This window comes from Carcharodon carcharias, chromosome 11, assembly GCF_017639515.1.
Source record: "Carcharodon carcharias isolate sCarCar2 chromosome 11, sCarCar2.pri, whole genome shotgun sequence".
In the NCBI taxonomy this organism is placed as follows: Eukaryota; Metazoa; Chordata; class Chondrichthyes; order Lamniformes; family Lamnidae; genus Carcharodon; species Carcharodon carcharias.
Genome location: NC_054477.1, coordinates 67,275,885 through 67,298,654, shown reverse-complemented (window position 1 = coordinate 67,298,654; position 22,770 = coordinate 67,275,885). Strand labels below are relative to the sequence as shown.

Genomic DNA, 22,770 nt, shown 5'->3' with positions numbered 1-22,770 from the left:
GATGAAGGTCTCTCCCCTGCCAGGTAAATATAACTTAAATCTGGAGACCAACTGAGCCTTAATTCCAGACTTACACAACACAATTTTACTGGAAACCATTTCAAGCCGACGTTAAACTATAGTGTAGATGCACATTAAAGCTGTGTATGCTTTTGCAATTTTAATGTAATTTTTTTCCTTTCATCTGTGTAACATTTAGAAAATTTAGAAATTATTTTTTCAAAGTAGGCTAACACAGAGCAATGCCATAGAAATGCATTAGGTATTCATATGCTAATATTGTATATGGTAGTTTCTGTGGAGTGAAGGGTTCGATATCAGATTACATGACTGAGAAGTAAGAGAGATCTGGGAGGCGTTCAAGCTCCAAACTCGTGGAGAGATCCAAATGTGTATTTTTCATATTTGGCTAATAAACTGATTTCTGTTTTTAGGTTCGAACAAAGTTTACAGTGGATGACAATAGTCATTACCTATTTACTCCTTGCATTCTTACTCAGTGGGTACTTGGATTGTTCCGATATGATCTTGAGGAAGGTAAGATTCTCATTAACTAAAATCCATGTCCTTTTTTCTCCTCCTCCTCTTTCCATTTGTACCTCACAGTGAAATTAGCATATTTATACTTTCTAACTACCAGCAAAACACTGAACAATCAAGGGCAAACGGAGGCATTCTGTTTACTTCTAAATTTAAATACATTTTCAAAATAATTCAAATGAGGATGATGATAAATCCTTGTCTTAGCCAAGAAACAGATATAGAGGCAATGTCTGTTGTTTTCTCTCTCAGTTCTCCTCTCTCTGCCTCGGATTCAAAACGCCTACATTTCATAACCGACAGAACACACAATAATATAGAGATAAGTATTTTATTATTTGACTAGTTTAAATGTCACTGTTGCAGCTTGAGAAACTGTACAATCTCAGACTTCACTTAACAGATTCACCACTCTGAGTGAAAATATCAATTCCAAGTTCAGATGTTTGGGGAAGGCTGAGGTGTTTTATACAAACTTTCATTGTTATTCAAATTTACAAAAAAACAATTCAGTTGATGAATTTAATTATTCTACTGTGATTTGTTTTAAAAATTGCTTTGATTTTGCCTAAAACATTATTTTGGACATTAAAAATTTAGCTTACTAAGAAAAGTAGTGAAAGAGGAACAATTTATTGTAAAAGCATTTTAACAAATTTCCTTGATTCCTAACAAGCTGTGTTGATGAAAACTGATATCAAAATAAACTTGAAGTTATTGACGTACTAGTTTACAGTGGGAAAAGTCTGACCAAAGTCGTGATAACACTCTGCTAGATTTGTTGAGAGAATACGTGCCTTCATTGTAAGATATTTAATAACAATAATAAAAAATCTACTTCTATTTACGTAATGCTTTTAACAATGTAAAACATCCCAAGGTGCTCATAGGAGCACCATAATTTGATGTCAAATTCGGGAAGAGATATTGGGGCAGATGACCAAAAGCTTGGTCGAAGAGGTGTTTTAAAGCAAGGACGAGAGTGAGGTTTATGTATGAAATTCCAGAGCTTAGAGCCTTGGCAACTGAAGGCATGACTACCAGTGGTGGAGCGATTAAAAACAGGGATACTTAAGGCTAGAATTGGAGATGCACCTCCATTTCAGAGTTTAGGTCTGGAGGAGATTACAGAGATGGGGAGAAGATTTGAAAACAAAGATGAGAACTTTAAAATTGAGGTGTTGCTTAACAGGGAGACAAAGTAGGCCAACATGCACAGTAATGATGGGTGAATGGGACTTTGTGTGAGTTAGGACACAGCTTTGGAGGACTGTTAAGTTTACAGAGGGTAGAATGTGGGAGGCCAGCCTGGAAATCGTTTGAAGAGTCAAATCTAAAGGTAACAATGGCATGGGTGAGGGCCTCGGCAACAGTCGAGTTGAGGCAGAGATGGAGTTGGACAAGGTTAGAGGTGGAAATAGATGGTCTTAATGATGGCTTCGTAATGTGATCAGAACCTCACCTTGGGCTAGGTGTGACAACAAGGTTGCTAACAGTCTGGTTCAGCCTCAGACAGTTGCCAGAGATAGGTATGCAGTCAGTGGCTTGGGAACAGTGTGTGTATAGGACCGAAGCTAATGGTGTTGACTTTCACATATGTAATTAGAGGAATTTTTTGCAGATTTAATTATTGGATGTCAGACAAGCAGTCTGACAATTTAGAGACAGTGGAGGGGTTAAGAGAGGTGGTGGTGATTAGGGCTGGATGTTGTCAGTGTACATGTGGACACTAATGCTGTGTTTTCAGATAATGTCCCTGAGGGGTAGCGTGTAGATGAGAAACAGGGCGGGACATGGACAGAGATCCTTGGAAGACATCAAAATTAATTATCCAGGAGTGGGGAGAGAAGCCATTGCAGGTGATTCATTGGCTATGACTGGATAGATAAAAATGGAAAATGGCAAGACCAGTTCCACCCAGCTAGATGATGATGGAAAGATGTTGGAGGAAAATGGTGTGGTTTACCACGACAAAGGTTCCAGAAAGATTGGGAAAGATAAGGAAGGATATGTTATGGCAGAGCCGATGGTAAATGCTGAATTGTTCAAATCCCAAAGGGAAACTTGAAACAACTGCCACAACTTGTTTTGCTGTTTGTATAAATTTCAAGATGCATGCCTTGAATTCAGTAGTAATAAGACCAACAAACCTTACAGGTTTTTACAAAACTAGATTAGATATTTATTAATAGAAGAAATGACTTTAAATACATACATAGATCTACAAATTACTCCTATGATAACTTCTAAATCCCCTACTTAATCTGACTCCCGGTTACACTTCCGTTAAGGCAACAATAAGACACATATTTTTAAAAGACCCAGGCAAGGTAAATAATACCTTGAACATTATTCAAGGTAATATGAATGTGATCAGAACCTCACCTTGGGCCAGGTATGACACCAAGGTTGCTAACAGTCTGGTTCAGCCTCAGACAGTTGCCAGAGATAGGTATGCAGTCAGTAACTAGGGAACAGTGTGTGTATGGGACCGAAGATAATGGTGTTGACTTTCACATATGTAATTAGAAGAATTTTTTGCTGATTTATTCAATCATTAAATTTAATTTAAAGTGAGTTCTCTTAACTTCTGTCCTTGAAGGCAGCAGTACAGGCTGAAGGCATACAGGCTGAAGACGTTTCATACTTGTTGAATCTTAGACTGCCTTCCCTTACACACAGCCTTCACTCCTTTATACATATTTTCCCCTTCGAATGCAAATACCCATTGTTCCACAATGTGTTTGGACTTTACCTTCCTGATAATAAAAATCTCTCATACCAGCAATTTTTGGGAAAAATAAAACACGCTGTTTCTAAACCTGTCGAGGTGACACATTTCACCCCTCCTTTGAAAACAATCTAGTCTAGTTTATTTAAAAATGCAAGTATCCTTTCATAACTTATAATCTAAACTTCCCCCTTGTTTACCTTGTTTTCATCAAAGCCATCAGGCAAGCTGCCTTTAATCCAATTAAGTTAGAAAAGTGGCAAGTAACATTTGTGCCAGGCAATCACATCTCTCCTTGACAGTCAATGGCATTATGAGCACTGAAACCCCCGATATCAACATCCTGCGGGTTACCATTGATCAGAAACTGGGCTACACCAACCATTTAAATACTGTAACTACAAGAGGAGGTCAGACACTAGGAATTCTGTGGGGTGTAACTCACCTCCTTACTCCCCAAAGCCTGTCCACTATCTATCTGCAAGGCACAAGTCAGGCGTGTGATGGAATTCTCTCCTCTTGCCTGAATGTGTGCAGCTCCAACAACAATCAAGAGACTTGATATCATGCAGGACAAAGCAGCCACCCCCTTGATTGGCACTCCATCCTCCACCTTGAACATTCGCTCCCTCCACACCAGTGTACAGTGGCAACAGTGTGTACCATCTACAAGATGCACTGCAGCAAGTCACCAAGGCTCCTTTGACAGCATCTTCCAAACCCACAACTTCTACCACTTTGAAGGACAAGGGCAGCAGATGCATGGGAACACTGCCACCTGCAAGTTCCCCTCCAAGCCACACACCTCCTGACTTGGAACTATTATGTCGTTCCTTCACTGTTGCTGGATCAAAATCCTGGAACTCCCTTAACAGCACTGTAGGTGTACCTACTCCACATGGACTGCAGTGGTTCAAGAAGGTGGCTCATCACCCCCTTCTCATGGGCAATTAAAGATGGGAAATAAATGCTGGCCTAGCCAGCGACACCCACGTCCCTTGAATGAACAAATAAAAAACCCTTCGCTGGAAGTGTGATTCTACTCCTCTTCCTGAAAAGTCATCACTAGAATGGAATTTGGTGCAAGTGAATCCCCAGCCACACAGACAAGTTCTAAAAGATTCATCTTTCATTCAGTGTGGTATTCATGTATTGCTGATTTATAAAATTTTTAAAACAAAGTGATTCCTCTATTTTACAATGGGCGAAATTTTCCGAGCCCGCTGGTGGCGTGCGTGGCAAATACGGCATGACCTGCTTCACGATGGCATGAAGGCAGTTCGCAATCGTCTGCTCAGCCCACTGATTGTGGACCGCGTTTCCTGCCATCGGTCAGTGGGGAGCTAATTGTAATACATCAGCATGTAATTAAAAGGCCATCCCACCAGGCCCTTGGAACTCCGCCGGATTGTCCATCCACATCAGGAAAGCAAGTTTTATAGCAGCACGTAGGTGACATGCACTTGGAAGCCTTCACTTTGGAGGAACTGAGGTGAGTGAGCAGCAACATCTTCTACAGCTCACCTGTTGTTTACAGACCTCTGGGGGACGAGTGCAAGTGCTGGCCAGCCTTGGAGGCAACTGCAGAGGTGGGGGGGTTGGTGGGTGGGGGGTGTCCGGGGCAAGTGCTGGCCAGCCTCGGAGGCAACTGCTGAATTGGGTGGGGGGGGTCAAATGCTGCCCTGGCGCTGCATTCCGCACACAGGCAATAGAGGTGAGTGTCAGGGTAAGTGAGGGAAGTGGCCACATATTAGGGACACCTGTATAAACCGACCATGCCCCTGCAACTGAGACAGATCAGGTGCAGCCACAGTGATATGATTGGGGTCGGGCTCCTAGCCTGCCCGCCCATGCAAGCAACGTGGAGGCACCAAAGGGCCACTAAGTGCTCTATATCTTACCCACCCGGCACAGGCTTCGAGTTTGGCACCACTTTATTGGACCGTGGAGCAGTTGGGTTGCACGTGTTGTACATTCTCCTCGCTAACGCTGGTTGTGTAGCAGTCACTGCTGGAGGCACTCACAGCCCCTTGCAATCTCAGCATCCTGGTTGGGACCTGTCTCCCCCATGTTGCAGGTTGACAGGGCAGCCATGCAGCGCACTCATCTCTTGCCATCCGACGGGTGACCAGCCCTCTCCAGGAAGCATTAAGGGGCATTCACACTGGGCCAGGAAAGGTGCTAAATATGGCCAAGATAACCACGTCTCTCTTTCATGCTGCAGGTGGACCACGTCAGGATCATAGACCCTGGTGACCTAGCTGTATGCTTGATGGCCTACAGACTGAGGAGAGAGCGACTGAGGCTCCTGGCTATGCCAAGGCAGGAACAGCAACCTCATGAAGAAGGGGCAGCAGGTGTTCCCCCACATGCCACTCAGGAGTGACAGCAAGCCGAGGCTGTTCGGAGTCTAGCGACACCCAGGATCTATAGATGTCGCCTGCCATTCCCGCGGATGACCAAGAGCCAGTGGTACCGATGATGTGCATGCCTAGGGACCTGGTGGTTCACATCTGCCACTTGCTGCAGGACTTGGCACCAAGGGGACATGGAGGGCATCCACTGCCAGTGGCTGTGAAAGTGACTGCGGCGCTCAATTTCTATGCCAGTGGCTCCTTTCAGGACTCCACAGGTGAGCTCTGTGGGATTTCACAAGGCGCCACCCACAAATGCATCCATGAGGTCATGGATGCCATCTTATCCATGGCACACAACTTTGCACATTTCACCCAGGACCGGGACAGCCAGGATGCAAGGGCCATTGGATTCACCTGATCTCAGGATGCCCACAGGCGCAGGGTGCAGTTGACTGCACTCATATGGCACTCAGGTCTCTGTCGCTACACTTGGTGGACTTCATCAACCACAAGGGCTTCCACTCACTGAACATGCAGTTGGTACGCGACCACCAGAAATGCATCCTGCAGGTTTCCAGGGAGTGTGCACGACACCTACATCTTGAGTTGCTCTCAGATCCCTGCAGTCTTCCAGGGTCCACAGAGGCTGCAGGGTTGGCTCCTTGGGGACAAGGGCTACCCGCAGAGGCCGTGGCTAATGATACCCGTGCAGCGGCCTCAGACTGCAGCAGAGCGACGCTATAATGAGGCTCATGCAGCAGCTCGCAACTTGGTGGAGCAGACCATCGGGATGTTGAAGATGTGGTTCTGGTCTGCTGGAGCCCTGCAATACAGTCCGCAGAGGGTGTCACACATCATCATCGTCTGCTGCGCCCCTCAAAACTTGGTGCTGCAGTGGGGAGAGGAGCTGGCTGAGGAGATAAAGGAACTGTGTGTCTCCTCCGATGAGGAGGATGCTGACAGGGATGAGGGTGAGGGGTCCTCAATGGTGACGATGATGGGGATGAGGCTCTTGTACTGGCTAGAAAAGGCAGATGTGCTTGGGAGGCCCTCATAGCCGCTAGATTTGTGGAGGATGAAGACGACATACAGTGAGGTGTTGCCATAGATCGCTTGAAAAACTCAGCAGGTCTGACAGCATCTGCAGAGAGGAATACAGTTAACGTTTTGAGTCCGTATAACTCTTCATCAGAACACAGAGTCATACGGACTCGAAACATTAACTGTGTTCCTCTCCACAGACTTGCTGAGACTTTCCAACTATTTTTGTTTTTGTTTCAGACTTCCAGCATCCGCAGTATTTTGCTTTTGTCTCCATAGATCCTCAGATCACAGCTGTGAATGTTCGAATCCAGTCTGGTTCATGGCAACACCAATACCCTCAATGCTCCTGTCATGGAGATGCAGTGGAGGCCCTAATAGTCGCTCTATCGCAGGAGGATGATGACAACATGCAGTGAGGATGCTCCATAGATCTTCACATAGCCTCTGAGAATGTCTGATTCCTGTCTGGCTGAGGGCAGCTCGCTTGAGCTCCATGATCAGAGCCATCTCAGAGACGCAGCCATGAAACTTTAGAGGCACCTGATGCTGTGTCTGTCTTCAGCACCTCAGCCCTTCAGGAGCTGGTGCACGGCATCACTGGAGGCAGATGCTGGTGTGATGGGGGCCAGCCCCACCTTAAAGGTGCTGAGAGCACACAGAGAGAATGAGTGAACTCTGTGGTGCCAGCCCACTACATTCTGGCAGCAATGACCAGCAGCATAGAGGTGCAGTCATCAGTAATGTTTCCAGGGAGTATGAGGCTGGACCACCACTTTGGTCTGAAAGTTGCACAGAGAAGCGGCCCTGCATTGAGACACCTGCCTTTTATCTTGTGCAGAAAGGTTTCACATCTGAGTGACAACAACACAGAACAAGGAGCTACAGGAAGAGAGACATTCTTAGGAGTTTATTGAGAATAGTGAACAGCATGCACAAGTGACAACACCTGAACCCAGAGATAAAAACAAAAAAACTGCGGATGCTGGAAATCCAAGTTCTATCGAAGGGTCATGAGGACTCGAAACGTCAACTCTTTTCTTCTCCGCCGATGTTGCCAGACCTACTGAGTTTTTCCAGGTAATTCTGTTTTTGTTTTGGAACACCTGAACCCAGGCTGTTCAACCACTTTTACTTAACTTTCCTAACCCTGCTGTTATGTCTTGGTGCTCCCCGGACATCCACAGCACAGGTGGAGGTAGCCTGCTAACTGTGATGCCCTGTCTGTGATGACTTTGACGGGCATCCTTTGGAGGGCTGAGAATTGGTGGGCCCCGGCCTGCTTTCAGGGTCCTGCTGTGTGGTAGTGGCACCCTCCCTGGCTTGTGAAGGGTAGCTGGAGTGAGATTGAGCTGCCCTGCTCGCCTCTTGTATACACACTGTTGGAGGCCAGCTATGGCACCAGCGATGGAATTCAGCCCGCGCAGCAGTGCAGGAGTGACGTCCTGGACCACAGTCTCCATTGTGGCCGCCATCCTGCCAGTGTTGACCTTGGTGCTTTGCAATGCCAGTGCTATCACCTCAGCCTGAAGACGGACGGACTCCTCCATCGTGTCTTGCAATCTGAGGAGTGCAGTGGACATCCCTTCCTGATGTTCCCTAGCTTGCCTTTGCAGCTCCAGCAACTGTGACATGAACGAGTCAAGAGGCCCATCATCTGACTCGGACTCAGCAACGTTCTGTCCTCCAGCGGTCCCCCGTGTGCCGGGGACCTGGAATGTCGCTGCCTCTACCTGCTGTGGATCAGAAAGTGCAATATGCTCACCAGATTGTGATCGCGAGGCCACTCTAAAGCTACCACACACCGAGGTGTGTCTCTCAGTGCTGGTGGAGGGTGTGGGTGAGCGCTGTGATGGAACTTAAGGCAGCATGCCTCCAGATTCCTCTTCAGAGGTTCCTTTGGGGCTTGATTGGAGGCCTGGGATCATGGACTCTGTTGGCTGTTTGGCAGATGTGCCTGCAGAAACAATGGGAGATAATCAGTGCATGGCAGTGGTCTGTGAAAGAGGACACATCACTCACAGCATGGTTGTCTGATGGATGTTGCACTGCTGGGTCCTCACTTGGTAGAGCAGCCCTGACCTCACCATCAGCACAGGACCGGTCCCAGTCATCGTCAATCAGCTGGATGGTTCTGATTTCGAATTCTATCAGAACCTTGATCTCTGGCATCCCTTCACCTGCCTGCCACCTCTCCCTCCTGTTGTGTGCCAGTTTGTCCTGCATGGATAGAGATGGGGAGAGTATATTAGGACGCCTGCCAGGCCAGATGATAATCACATCCAACCCCAACATTGTCATCAAACCCGCTGACAAGGGTGGTGCTGTTGTTGTCTGGCGCACTGACCTGTACCTTGCAGAGACTGAGCGCCAACGGCAGACTGATCGTGTCAGCCTGTTCCTGCCCCACGGAACTCATTTCTCATTATCTTGACTCCCTTCTCTCTCCCCTTGTCCAGTCCCTTCTCACCTACATCTGTGATTCCTCTGACACCTTACGTCACATCAACAATTTCCAGTTCCCTGGTCCCAACTGCCTCCTCTTCACCATGGATGTCCAATCCCTCTACACCTCCATCCCCCACCAGGATGGTCTGAGGGCCCTTAGCTTCTTCCTCGAACAGAGACCTGAACAATCCCCACCCATCACTACTCTCCTCCGTCTGGCTGAACTTGTTCTCACACTGAACAATTTCTCCTTTAACTCCTCTCACTTCCTCCAAATAAAAGGTGTGGCTATGGGTACCCGCATGGGCCCCAGCTATACCTATCTCTTTATGGGGTATGTGGAACATTCCTTGTTGCAGTCCTACTCCAGCCCCCTCCCACAACTCTTTCTCCGGTATATTGCTGATTACTTCGGTGCTGCTTCATGCTCTCGTCGGGATCTGGAAAAATTTATTAATTTTGCTTCCAATCTCCACCCCTCCATCATTTTCACATGGTCCATCTCTGACACTTCCCTTCCCTTCCTTGACCTCTCTGTCTCAATTTCTGGTGATAGACTGTCCACCAATATCCATTACAAGCCTACCGACTCCCACAGCTACCTTGACTACAGCTCCTCACACCCCGCTTCCTGTAAGGACTCCATCCCATTCTCTCGGTTCTGTCGCATTTGTTCTGATGATGCTACCTTCAAAAACAGCTCCTCTGACATGCCCTCCTCCTTCTTTAACCGAAGTTTTCCACCCAAGGTCATTGACATGGCCCTCAACCGTGTCCGGCCCATCTCCCGCGCATCCGCCCTCATGCCTTCTCCTCCCTCCCAGAGACATGATAGGGTCCCCCTTGTCCTCACTTATCACCCCAGCCTCCGCATTCAAAGGATCATCCTCTGCCATTTCGGCCAACTGCAGCATGATGTCACCACCAAACACATCTTCCCTTCACCCCCCCGGCGGCATTCCTTAGGGATCGTTCCCTCCGGGACACCCTGGCCCACTCCTCCATCAGCCTCTACTCCTCAACCCCCACCTACGGCACCACCCCATGCAAATGCAAAATATGCAACACCTGCCCCTTCACTTCCTCTCTCCTCACCGTCCAAGGGCCCAAACACTCCTTTCAAGTGAAGCAGCCTTTCACTTGCATTTCCCCCAACTTAGTCTACCGCATTCGTTGCTCCCAATGTGGTCTCCTCTACATTGGAGAGACCAAACGCAAACTGGGCCACCGCTTTGCAGAACACCTGCGGTCTGTCCGCAAGAATGACCCAAACCTCCCTGTCGCTTGCCATTTTAACATTCCACCCTGCTCTCTTGCCCACATGGCTGTCCTTGGCTTGCTGCATTGTTCCAGTGAAGCTCAACGCAAACTGGAGGAACAGCACCTCATCTTCCGACTAGGCACTTTACAGCCTTCCGGACTGAATATTGAATTCAACAACTTTGGATCTTGAACTCCCTCCTCCATCCCCACCCCCTTTCTGTTTCTTCCCCCTCCATTTTGTTTTTTCCAATAATTTATATAGATTTTTCTTTTCCCATCTATTTCCATTATTTTTAAATCTATACCTTTTATGCCCTGTTAGTCTTATTCCACCCTACTCCCACTAGAGCTATACCTTGTGTGTCCTGCCATCCATTCTTAATTAGCACATTCGTTTAGATAATATCACCTCCATCAACACCTCTTTGTTCTTTTGTCTGTGACATCTTTTGATTATCTGCTCCTATCACTGCTTGCTTGACCCTACAACCACAACCACCCCCCCTACTTCCCCACTTCTCTCCCCCCATCCCTCCCCCCCACCTTAAACCAGCTTATATTTCACCCCTCTCCTAATTTTACTCAGTTCTGTTGAAGGGTCATGAGGACTCGAAACATCAACTTTTTTCTTCTCCGCTGCTGCCAGACCTGCTGAGTTTTTCCAGGTAATTCTGTTTTTGTTTTGGATTTTCAGCATCCGCAGTTTTTTGTTTTTATATCAGATGATAAGCATGCCTGGCCTGTGTTGATGGTGAGTGGTCCCATGGTTGGGCTGAGGATAATGCAGGTGTGTGTCAAAGAGTGACTGGTGATGTCCCTTGCAGTGGCACTGAGTGAGGACCCTGTGGATGTTTGATGGGTTTGTGAGTGTGTTAGTTGGGAGTGATGAAAAGAATGACTTACCCTGGTGGAATGCAGCACTGGGTGGCTGTCCTCCTCTGCAGGGCATTTGCACTGACCGCACTGCCACCACCTCCCAAGCTGGGTTGGTGACTTTGCTGCCCATCTTGCGGCCAGAGTGGGGGTAGACCACACCCCAGCAGGCCTCCACGGCATCCAGCAGTCACCTGAGGGACCCGTTGTTGAAGTGGGGGTGCTGCAGTCTTTTTCCCTTTGCTGACCATGTCTCCTGGGCAGCGGTGGTGAGCTGGCGGCTGCCTGTTAAAGGTGATGGCTGGTGTGATGCAACAGCGGGGTGATGGCGGGCGGGCGAATGACAGCCCACCTGCCATGGAAATGGCGTGTTTCAGGGGAGTGAACAAATAATGAAGTGGGCTTGGGATGATTTTTATCGGTGGGCAGGACTCCATTTTAGCAGCCTGCTATTGCACTTAGTGTAAATCTGGGAAAATTCCACCCAATGTGTGCTGTTTTAGCAAAAACTAAGATCACTGGAAGGGTGGCTATTACACAACAGGTTTTGGTATCTACTCCCTTCTGTACAAATTAGCTGTGACTGGCTATGGATCAACCAGTCTACATTGGTTCTTTGAATTGCCTTAGTACATGAGTGACAGATTAATACTTGAAAACCACATGACTTTTCTGTTGATGAAGTGTAGCTCTGTTCCTATTTCAATTTGTTTAGGTTTAGTGTGCCTCTTCATGTTTACCCTTCTATCATTTGCTACTGTGGTCGGTGATCTTGTTCAGAGACTGTTGTCAGGAGAAGAAGGGGAAATTGAGCGGGAGGAATGGTAATGAAACTGATGTTCCCAGCCCAATTTGTTTGTTTTCTTTAATTTTCAAATTACCACTTAAATTATTATTATGTAGCTGTTTGAACACACCATATTTCTTTTAATTTTAATGGTGCCCTTATTTTGAGGGATTGGGGTTGTTTGTAGTTACTCTGACGCTACCCTATTTAACTGGAGCTAAACACAATGTGAAGTAAATCCTCAAAATATCAATACAATCTGACTTCGACTGCTCAAACCCTAAGATTACGACTGGTATAGATTATGAGTCTATGTCAATGTGCTGCAATGCAAATGATCTTATGCTTACTTCAGTGTTTGCTGCTTTCATCTCCTAAGCTCTAGATCATAAGTGTTTGTTGGCTTGGAAGTTTCAAATATTTTACTGTAAACCAGCATTACAATTCTCTAAAACAAAAACAGAATTACCTGGAAAAACTCAGCAGGTCTGGCAGCATCGGCGGAGAAGAAAAGAGTTGACATTTCGAGTCCTCATGATCCTTCCACAGAACTGGGTCGGACTCGAAATGTCAACTCTTTTCTTCTCCGCCGATGCTGCCAGACCTGCTGAGTTTTTCCAGGTAATTCTATTTTTGTTTTGGATTTCCAGCATCCGCAGTTTTTTTGTTTTTATTACAATTCTTTAACCTCTTCCTTATTTTGAAATGCTGCACTGAGGGCAAGCACTGCAACCAAGTGGCTTTGTAACGCAACTGTATGGTTACACACATGCTGACTCTCAGGAAGAAAATTATATTGCCATGATAAATCTTTTAACATTTAAAGGGCAATCACAGTACCATTTACAGGCATAATGCTACAGATAAATGTTAAACATTTAAAATATTTACTTCGTTGTAGATATATGAATTTCAATACATTTTGAAATGCAATCTTTTAACTAATATATGTTGCATGCCTGTATCTGTATTTAAATCTATGTAACTTACTTGCGTATTTTTGTTGCACATGCAAAAATGCTAAACTTTTCTGGAACCAATCTAAAAAGTATGTGCTTCTCTGTCTCTTACTATCTTACTGACAGACTTCTTTCCAACTCCTTTCAGTAGCTATGTGCACCATTCCCTCATGGTGTGAACAATATAATGAGAAATTCCATAGAAAGGGTATCTTTTTTAGGTGTATATTTGACACTGAAATTCCAGAAATTGTGGGGCTCTTTATAGATTTGCGAACACTACAAAATAACAGCAGGAAAGAAATTAATATCCATTTTATTCAACTGAGAACATAGCTCTTTTTATAAGGTGTTCTTCACCTGCCATGATTTTTCTATTTTTTGTCACTTTTTATATAGGTTTTAAGATATTTGTTTATGGCCAAAAATCAGCAACCCAGATGTCCGGAGTTCAAATCTCACTATAGGAAATTGTGAAATATATCTCAATGAATCTGTTACTAGTAACAGAAAAATGAGCATGAAAGCTGCTAGACTATTACCAAAACACAACTGACTCTCTCATGTATTTTAGGGAATGAAATCTGCCACCTGTCTGGTTTAGCCTACATGTGGCACAAGCTCTCACTATGTGGATGACCTTTAATACTGTCTGAGACGATCTAACAAACCAGTCAATTATACAAATCAGTGAATACAGAGAAGGCCCATCCCACCATCCCAGCTAGACATCAGCAATAAATCCCAAGATTTTTCTGTGTTTGAATTTGCCTATAGATTGTACCTTGTTATATTTCTATTAATAATTGCATTGAACAAAGAATGTCAATATTTGACAAATGTGTTACATTAACACTCCAGGCTTAAGGTTCATTAATGTTTATAGGTGCGTCACAACAATCAGTGGATCATGTTCTTGAAGTTGTTGCTTATGAGGCCCATCGCTTATTTCGTGACCGTATAGTGGGATCGCAAAACCTAATTGCATTTGACAACATTTTAATATCAGTCATCCGAGGAGATTGGAGCTCAGATTTACTGGACAATATAACAGGTAGTTGTATTTTGCAGTTTCATTAGGTTTTCAGCTAAATTATAAGTGATCAGATAGTGAAGAAAATAATTTGAGACAGATACACTGTTTGTCTACTGCTAATCAACAATGTAATTTCAGGGCTAAGGATTTTGCATAATAGTATTTTGATAATTGCAAGTCAACTGAGCAATGTTTATCCTTTATATTAGATTGTATGCTGTAAGATTGTATTTGCAGTCTAAACAGAATAAATGAGGGCTTTTGTTGGATATTCCCTCTTCGAACACTTATTACTTTCTTTTATTTTATTTTTCTCTAAGTATATTTGAGGCAGATGTCTTCCCCAATCCTGCATTTCCTGTGATTGCACTCTCTTCAAAAATAGCAGTAGTGTCAGTTTGGCTCAGTAAAAATCTTGCCTTTAGGTCAAAACAGTTAACCAGGTCTTGAACGCTTAACCTAGGTTAACATTTCAGTGCAGGACTGAGTACAGGGCAGTATTGTTAGCGATAGCGTTCTTCTGATTTGCCAGACCAAGACTCAGTTTGCTCATACAGGTGGATATTAAAGATCCTGTCGCATTAGTTGAAGGAGGAGGGAGGGAGTTCCTTAGGTGTCCTAGCCAACATTCCTTCTTTCACTAACTTCTAAAAATCAGTTAACTGCTCATTTGTCTCATGATCATTTGTGCGGCTTCCAGTATGCTAATATACCAGTAATCATTGTAAGTGAAATGTTTTGAGTCATTCTGGAATGCACTGCCTGGGAGGGTGATGGAGCGGGGTTGCCTCGCATCCTTTAAAAAGTACCTGGATGAGCACTTGGCACATCATAACATTCAAGGCTATGGGCCAAGTGCTGGTAGATGGGATTAGGTAGGTAGGTCAGGTGTTTCTCACTTGTCGGTGCAGACACGATGGACTGACCGGCCTCTTTTGCACTGTGAGATTCTGTGATTTAAGAAATCTGATGAGTTGATATGTATAAATGCTTTTTCTTTCATTTTCCCTTTAACTTTCTGATATAGAAGCGCAAGTGCTGTCAACTGAACGAAGCTGACATTAATTTTGATCGAGTTAAAGCACTGATTTATTCCTTTCAAAGTTCTTACTACCATAAATTTTCATTTGGCAGTACAGAACTTGAGTATTGCTGAAAAATGAGACATGTCGAAGCTTTTTGTCTTGTACTCATCAGAACACTTTGCAAGAGCACCAATATAAGAGAGTATTGATCAGTTGGCAAGTGGACTCTGGTAGAGATGTTGCCATGGAGAATGCAGCAGTGATGGTGACTGACAGTTAACTGCCAACCATTGTTTGAAATTTAAATTAGGCAGCTTGACCCTGATTGGTCAAGGCATTGCCCTGAGGAATGAGTCACTTATTTTGTTTAGCTGAAACAGGCTCAATGTGTGTACATGTTCTTTCAGTATGCAAAGAACAGGGCCCTGTGTATTAATATATGCAGACAGGAAGAACATGTACATATATTGCGCCGGTTTCAGCTAATCAATATAAGTGACAGTCATTTCCTGACTCATTCCTTAGGGCAATGCCTTGACCAATCAGCGTCAAGCTGCCTAGTTTAAATTTCAAACAATGGTTGGCAGTTAACTGTCAATCATCATTACTGGTGCATTCTCCATGGCAACGCCTCTACCAATCAGAGTCTACTTGCCAAACAATCAGCATTCTCCTCAGATACAGTATAAGTTGTTGTTTCCCCTTATAATGGTATTCTTCTGAAGTGTGCTGATGAGTGTAAGACGAAAAGCTTTGACATGTCTCTTTTTTCAGCTATCTTAAATTTTATTGACCACTTTGCAAGATGTGAAAGAATCACCTTGATTAATAAACACTTAATATTTAAATTACTTGGTGCAAAAGGATCTTTTAATATTTAACGATTTGAAAAATTGGAGGCAGATACCTCTCAGTTCATTCTCCAACAATGCAGCATTCCTTTGGTGGTTGTACTGGAGTTAGTCTCTAGACCAACTGCTCAAATCCTTTTTTAAATATCAACTTGTCAGAAGTGAGACTGTAGCAAATTGATACTCCATGCGTAAATACATCGAATGCACAAAAGTTCCTGAAATCACAAATTAATTTTATAAAGTTAGCCCAACTTAAAAAAAAATGCGAATAGTAATAATATATACCAAGAACCAAATCTTCCTGTTAATGCTTCAATTTTGGAGCATAACATTTTAAATTCTTTACTAACTAGAGTAATATAAAAATATAATATACATTCCAAATATTTGTGCATAATAATTACCACAGGATGTTTGATTATAAAATAGTAACCTCACCTTTGAAATTTGAGGACATTATGAACTGAGGACAGGTATCAAGCAGTTCTTAGCTGTCATCTTAACCCCAAGATTAATTCTATCTTCAGCAGGAACAAATAGTTGTAAAACAAAAATAAAAATACCTGGAAAAACTCAGCAGGTCTGGCAGCATCTGCGGAGAGGAACACAGTTAATGTTTCAAGTCTGTATGACTCTTCAACAGAACTAAGTAAAAATAGAAGAGGGGTGAAATATAAGCTGGTTTAAGTTGGGGGGGTTGGCGGGGGGGTGCTGGAACAGGTAGACCTGGATAGAGGGCCAGTGAAAGGTGGAGATAACCAAGAGATGTCACATACAAAAGGACAAAGAGGTGTTGAAGGTGATGATATTATCTAAGGAATGTGCTAATTAAGGGTAGAAAGCAGGACAAGCAAGGTACAGATAGCCCTAGTGTGGGTGGGGTGGGGTGAAGGAATTGAAATAGGCTAAAGGGCAGAGATAAAACAATGGATGGAAATACATTTAAAAATAATGGAAATATCTTCTCACTATTTCTGTTGAAGAGTCATACGGACTCGAAATATTAACTGTGTTCCTCTGCGCAGATGCTACCAGACCTGCTGAGTTTTTCCAGGTACTTTTATTTTTGTTTTGGATTTCCAGCATCCGCAGTTTTTTGCTTTTTTACAAATAGCTGTATATGTTGTGAAATGGAAGGTAACATTTTTTTGAATCACAATGGAAAGGCTTTGTTTAAACTTGTGTACCTCCTACATATGATTGTTCCCCAGAAAGGTTAGGAAACTACCAGAAATTTCTCAGTTCATGTGTTTAGTTTCTGATCTGTAACCAAAATATTTTTGTAATTTTTTTTGAAAGCTTGTTTCAATTAAAAATCCAAACTATTTCTTCTTGCAGATTTGTTTTATGTTACTTGGGGGGCTCGACATGAAGCTGGTTCTGTAACTGCTCCCGACCAACCTTTACCTCCATATGGGAAGATGCTGGGAAAGTTAAGTTTTTCTGACTTGAAAGAAGTTATCCAAAAGGTACTATTTTCTCAAATGCACCCATCACCATAAGACGTAGGAGCAGAAGTAGGTCATTCAGCCCATCAAGTCTGCTCTGCCATTCAATGGCTGATCTGATAATCCTCAACTCCACTTTCCTGCCTTTTCCCCATAACCCTTGATACCCTTACTGATTAAAAATCTGCCTATCTCAGCCTTGAATATACTTAACGACCCAGCCTCTACAGCCCTCTGTGGTAAAGAGTTCCACAGATTGACTATCCTCTGAGAGAAGAAATTCCACTCATCCCTGTGTTAAATGGGTGTCCCCTTTCTCTGAGATTATGCCCTCTGGTCCTAGACTCTCCCACAAGGAGAAACAACCTCTTAGCATCTACCCTGTCAAGCCCCCTAAGAACTTTATATGTTTCAATAAGGTTGCCTCTCATTCTTCTGAACTCCAATGAGTACAGGCCCAACCGACTCAACCTCTTCTCATAAGAAAATCCCTCCATCCCTGTGACGTACCTAGTGAACCTCCTCTGGACTGCCTCCAATGCCTGTATACCTTTCCTTGGATAAGGGGACCAAAATCAGCGTTCTAGATGTGGCCTTCTATAGTTTTAGCAAGACTTCCCTATTTTTATACTCCATTCCCTTTGAAATAAAGGCCAACATCCCATTTGCCTTCCCTATTACCTGCTGAACTTGTATGCTAGATTTTTGTAATTCATGCACAAAGACCCCCGACATCCCTCTGTGCTGCAGCTTTCTTCAGTCTTTCTCCATTTAAATAATATTCAGCTTCTCTATTTTTCCTGCCAAAGTGCATAACCTCACACTTTCCCACATTATATTCCATTTGTCACATTTTTGCCCACTCACTTAACCTGTCTATATCCCTCTGTAGACTCCGTGTCATCCTCACCACTTGCCTGCCCACCTATTTTTGTGTCATCTGCAAACTTGGCGATGGTATTCATTTCCCTCATCCAAGTCATTAATATATACTGGAAATAAATGTGGCCCTGGCACTGATCCCTGTGCACTCCACTTGTTACAGGTTGCCACCCTGAAAAGGCCCCCCCCCATCCCTGCCCCCGTTCCCAACTCTGTTGTCTTTTCGTTAGCCAATCTTCTATCATACTAATATACTTCCCCCAATACCATGGACTGTTATCTTATTAAGTAGCCTTATGTGTATCTATTTGCATTGCAAGTTTTATCATTGTCCCTTTGAACAGTCAACTTAAGAGTAAATTTTGTGATTATTGCAGCACTAGAACTATGGCTGGGATTTTATGAGGTGGGGTGGGTGTTGCTGTGCCCGTTGCTTTCCTGCTGCTCCTGGCATTTTACTTACAGCATGGAAGGTGGCAACTGTTCTTCTGCTCAGAGGCCAATTGAGGCCTGTATGTGGTCAATTAAGGGCTATTTAAGGCCCCCTTCCTGCTGTTGCTGGCATTTTACCAGCGGTGCATGGGCCATCTGCCATATGGGGAGACTTCCGATGGGCCGAAGGGCCTTTTTCTGTGCTGTAGACCTCTATGACTCTGTGACAACCAGTATACCTTGGCGGTCTCCCTGTGGGCTTGGCAGGGGCTCTGGGTAGTGGGTTCCCACCTGATTGGGCACCATATGGCCCACGTAGTCCCCCCAACCACATGGCTGCCCTCGTGGCAACATCCTCCCCAACCACATCTGCACCCCCCCCACCTCCCCCACCCCTCACACCTTGCTGGAGCCTGCATGACCGTTCCCAGCGACCCTGACTCAGTTAACAAGAGGTTTAACTTTTTTAGTCAATACCCAGAATTTCAACTGAGCTCTGCTTGAAAAAGCTCTGCAAGTTTGTTCTAAACCAAAAACCTTGCTCAAAACCAGAGCCACACCCACAATCTACTCCCCCCTACAATTAACTTCTTGTTGACTTGTTTTCTATTATTTACATCCCAGGCTGCTTGGTCACATGATCAGTTTCTGGAAGCCAGGTATTTTATGAGAAATCTTTCAGATAAACCTAGCTCTTAAAGGGACCATCATCCTAACGCAAAATATTATTCCTTTAAAAATTCATTGGCCCTTCATATGCCCCCTCTCAAAAGAAAAAGCCTTTCTAAATTATTTAAAACATTTTAACATTAGAAACACTTTAGCAACTATCTTATTACATACAATACACACCATAGTCTCTTCCCCATAATTCAATGAAAATTCAAATGTCCAAGATCTTGTGATCCCAGGTCTTTGATCAAAAGACGATAGTATTTAACCAAATGGCGAGACTATGTCCAAAACTTTTGGCGTATAAATAAAGTCTATAAGTTTCCTTTATGCAGTTATGAGGCACTTAAACAAGAAATCAACCTCTGGACAAAACGTCTGCAATTATGTTATTCCGCCTTACAACATGAACAATTTTTAAGGTAATCAGTATCAGACTTCAATGAAACAAAAGAAGATTCTGGGTCCGGAATTTCTCCAAAGACACAAGTAGATTATGATCTGTGTAGATCACATTCTCTCCAGCATTTCTGGAAATGTATATTTCAAACTTTGAAGAGCTGAAAGAAGGCTTAGCATTCCTTTTCAACTGTAGAGTACTTGTGTTAACAAGGATAAAGTTTTCTCAAAAAATAACTGACTGGATGCTCTAAGTTAGCATCATAATTTTGTAACAAAATGGCTCTTGTGCCCACATCACTGACATCAATTACTATCTTGAAAGACATGTTGAAAGCAGCCAACACAGTTCATTCGTTAATCTCTTGAAGGCAGTCGGACAAGATTCCTTTCAGTCACAGAAATGCTCTGAAGAAGAGTCATATGAATTTGGAACATCAACTCTGTTTCTCTCTCCACAGATGCTGTCAGACCTGCTGAGTTTTTCCAGCATTTTGTTTTTATTCCTTTCAGTCATATTTGACTTTCTCCCTCAATATGTTTGTTAATGGAGAGGCGACTGTGCTGAAATTCGGGACAAATTTCCTGTAAAATCCATACATTCTAGGCCACTGCAGTATCCCTCCTTTGGTTTTAGGAACAGTAAAGTCTGTAATTGCTTGAACTTTAGCTTCTCTGGGCACTCAACCTTGCCCCACAACAAAAGACCTTAGCCTTGGCAAATTCACTTTTTGCCAAACTTATCACTAAGTCAGCTTTGTGTAGTCTCTCGAATAATGCACTGAAGTGTTTCACATGATCTTCCTAAGTGTCGCTGTGGACCAATAAATCATTGATGTAGACAACATAGTTCTGTAGTCCATTAAAAAAACTTGATTTGTTAACCTTTGAAAAGTAACTGGTGCATTCTTCATTCCAAATGAAATCACTTTACATTGATATAGGCTGTTTGGGGGTCACAAAGGCAGAAATTTCCTGCGTTTTATCTATTAGTGGCACTTGCAAATATCCTATTAATAAGTCAATCTTGCTGGTAAACTGAGTTTCCAACTCATTCGATGCAATCTACAATTCATGGTATAGGATAAGAATCCATTTTTGTTACAGCATTTACTTTATGATAATAAATGCAAAATCATTGAATTCTATCAGGTTTTGGTACCAGTACAACTGGTGAACTCCAACTGCTTTGACTCTATTCAATTATATCTTTATCCAACATGAAGGTGAGTTCTCTGACTTGAGCCAATTTGTTTAGTGGACAGTATACTTCCCACGTCAACATCCTACACAAAGAAGTCCATCCTGGTCTATCTCTACACAGTGTTATGGACAGAGGGGGTTTAATTTAAACAGTCCTGATTTTCCCTCTTACCACCTGTCTGTAAACAGAAAGATGTTTTGATTTTGATTTCCCTCTTTCTAAGTAGTGGCACATTTTTTTTTTAACCCCTGTCTTTTAAGTGATCCAATTTCGATTAACCATTCCATAGCAAACTCGAGATAGGGTAAAACCAGAGGGTTAGTTTATTTTACACGTACGCTCAAAACACGGGAGGCGTGTGTTACTACGTAGCTCCTGGTACATTCATACAATAAAACAGGGATAAGGGAAAAAAAGAGGTACAGGGCACAGACCACAGAGAAGTTAAGAATTATTGTTTCACTTGAGTATAGAGCCCAGAATCAAAGCCCAACCGTGTATTCTTTCAGAATCAGCAGGTTGAAGACTGATGCTGGATAATTTACTTTTTCAGTAGAGATGACTTTTAAGATGAGATGGGCCCATAGGGATGGATTAGTCTTGTAGGCACTGGTACCAAAGTTCAGAAGTTTCAGTAGAAACAGTGTAGATGGGGACCAGGGAATTTAAACCTGGACAGAGCTCTGGTTCTGCTGCTGCTTGATTGATGGAAGATGGCAGCCTGAGCTTTTCAGCTCCATAAGGCTAGATTACAGGCTTTAGCAGCTTAACCATGTGACAGTTCTCCACTTTGGTTTAGACAAGGGCTGTATATTCATTTTGTCTGGATTCTTGAGATGGTTAATGTTTCAACCATTAAAAAGTTAGGCAGAGGCTTCAGGGTAATTTGCCCTCGCAGACTGATCATCTCCATTGGCCAAGACCTAGTAAATGGCCTTTGTATAATTCCTTGGGATTTGATCTCTGCAATCACAAGGGGCATTAGCATCTTTTTAGAGATACGAGATGGCAGCTGTTCAGAATGCCAGGAAGTTCCTTTTGTTTGAGTCATAGCCAGCCATGGCTTCAGTCATTTTAAAGCCGTTGTCCAGTTTTTTAAAAAATTATAAATCTGGGACAAAAGTGACTCATTCTTTTAGCAATTTGACGATGTCACCCCCAAGACTCTGCTGGAAGATGGTGTAACGTTTTATTAAATTTTTTAGCACCTCTGTATTGCTAGCCTTATTACTTGGTCAACACAGTCATTGCTATCAAATATAGCCACATCAGGTCAGAACACTCCTGGCTCTAGAATTCTTTAACTACCAGAAGTAAATTCCTGGAGAGCCATAGTTCTTAAAGGAAGCAGCACCCCAACATAAAATATAGGTTGTTTCCTCCCAAAGCACATGGATCATGGCACTTTTTAAAAATTTTCCACAAAGTGAATTTGTTAGTTTGCCATTTACAAACTCAGATGGATCTGAAGGCTGCCTACCATCTCTGAAGTAATCCTTTACTGTCTCATTAAACAGTTAGAACTTATAAAATTGCTGTGGAGCAACTTTGATTGAAACAATTAAGAAAACATCCATCCAAAACCTATTTAATATAGTTGATTCCCACTTATGTTCAGCCATGTAGGGTCGAGAACAGAGATAACAGATCCAAAGTGATTGGCAAAAGAGCTTAAGGTGATCTTTGGAAAAATTACTTCTTGCGCCGAGTTGTTATGATCCAGAATACACTGTCTGAAAGGGGGCAGATGCAGGTTCAGTTGTGGCTTCCAGAAGGAAATTGGGTAAGCACTTGAAGGGGAAACAAATGCAGATCTATG

At 43.4% G+C, this 22,770-nt stretch overlaps 1 protein-coding gene across 1 annotated transcript in view; it reads left to right on the top strand.

The window, feature by feature from the left end:
- LOC121284081 (cytoplasmic dynein 2 heavy chain 1) overlaps positions 1-22,770 on the top strand; it is a 770,821-nt gene that overhangs the window by 206,266 nt on the left and 541,785 nt on the right. The window contains exons 47-49 of the mRNA XM_041199129.1: positions 435-537; positions 13,886-14,053; positions 17,253-17,383. Coding sequence (XP_041055063.1) covers positions 435-537; positions 13,886-14,053; positions 17,253-17,383 — 402 coding nt within the window. The remainder of the gene's footprint in view (positions 1-434; positions 538-13,885; positions 14,054-17,252; positions 17,384-22,770) is intronic.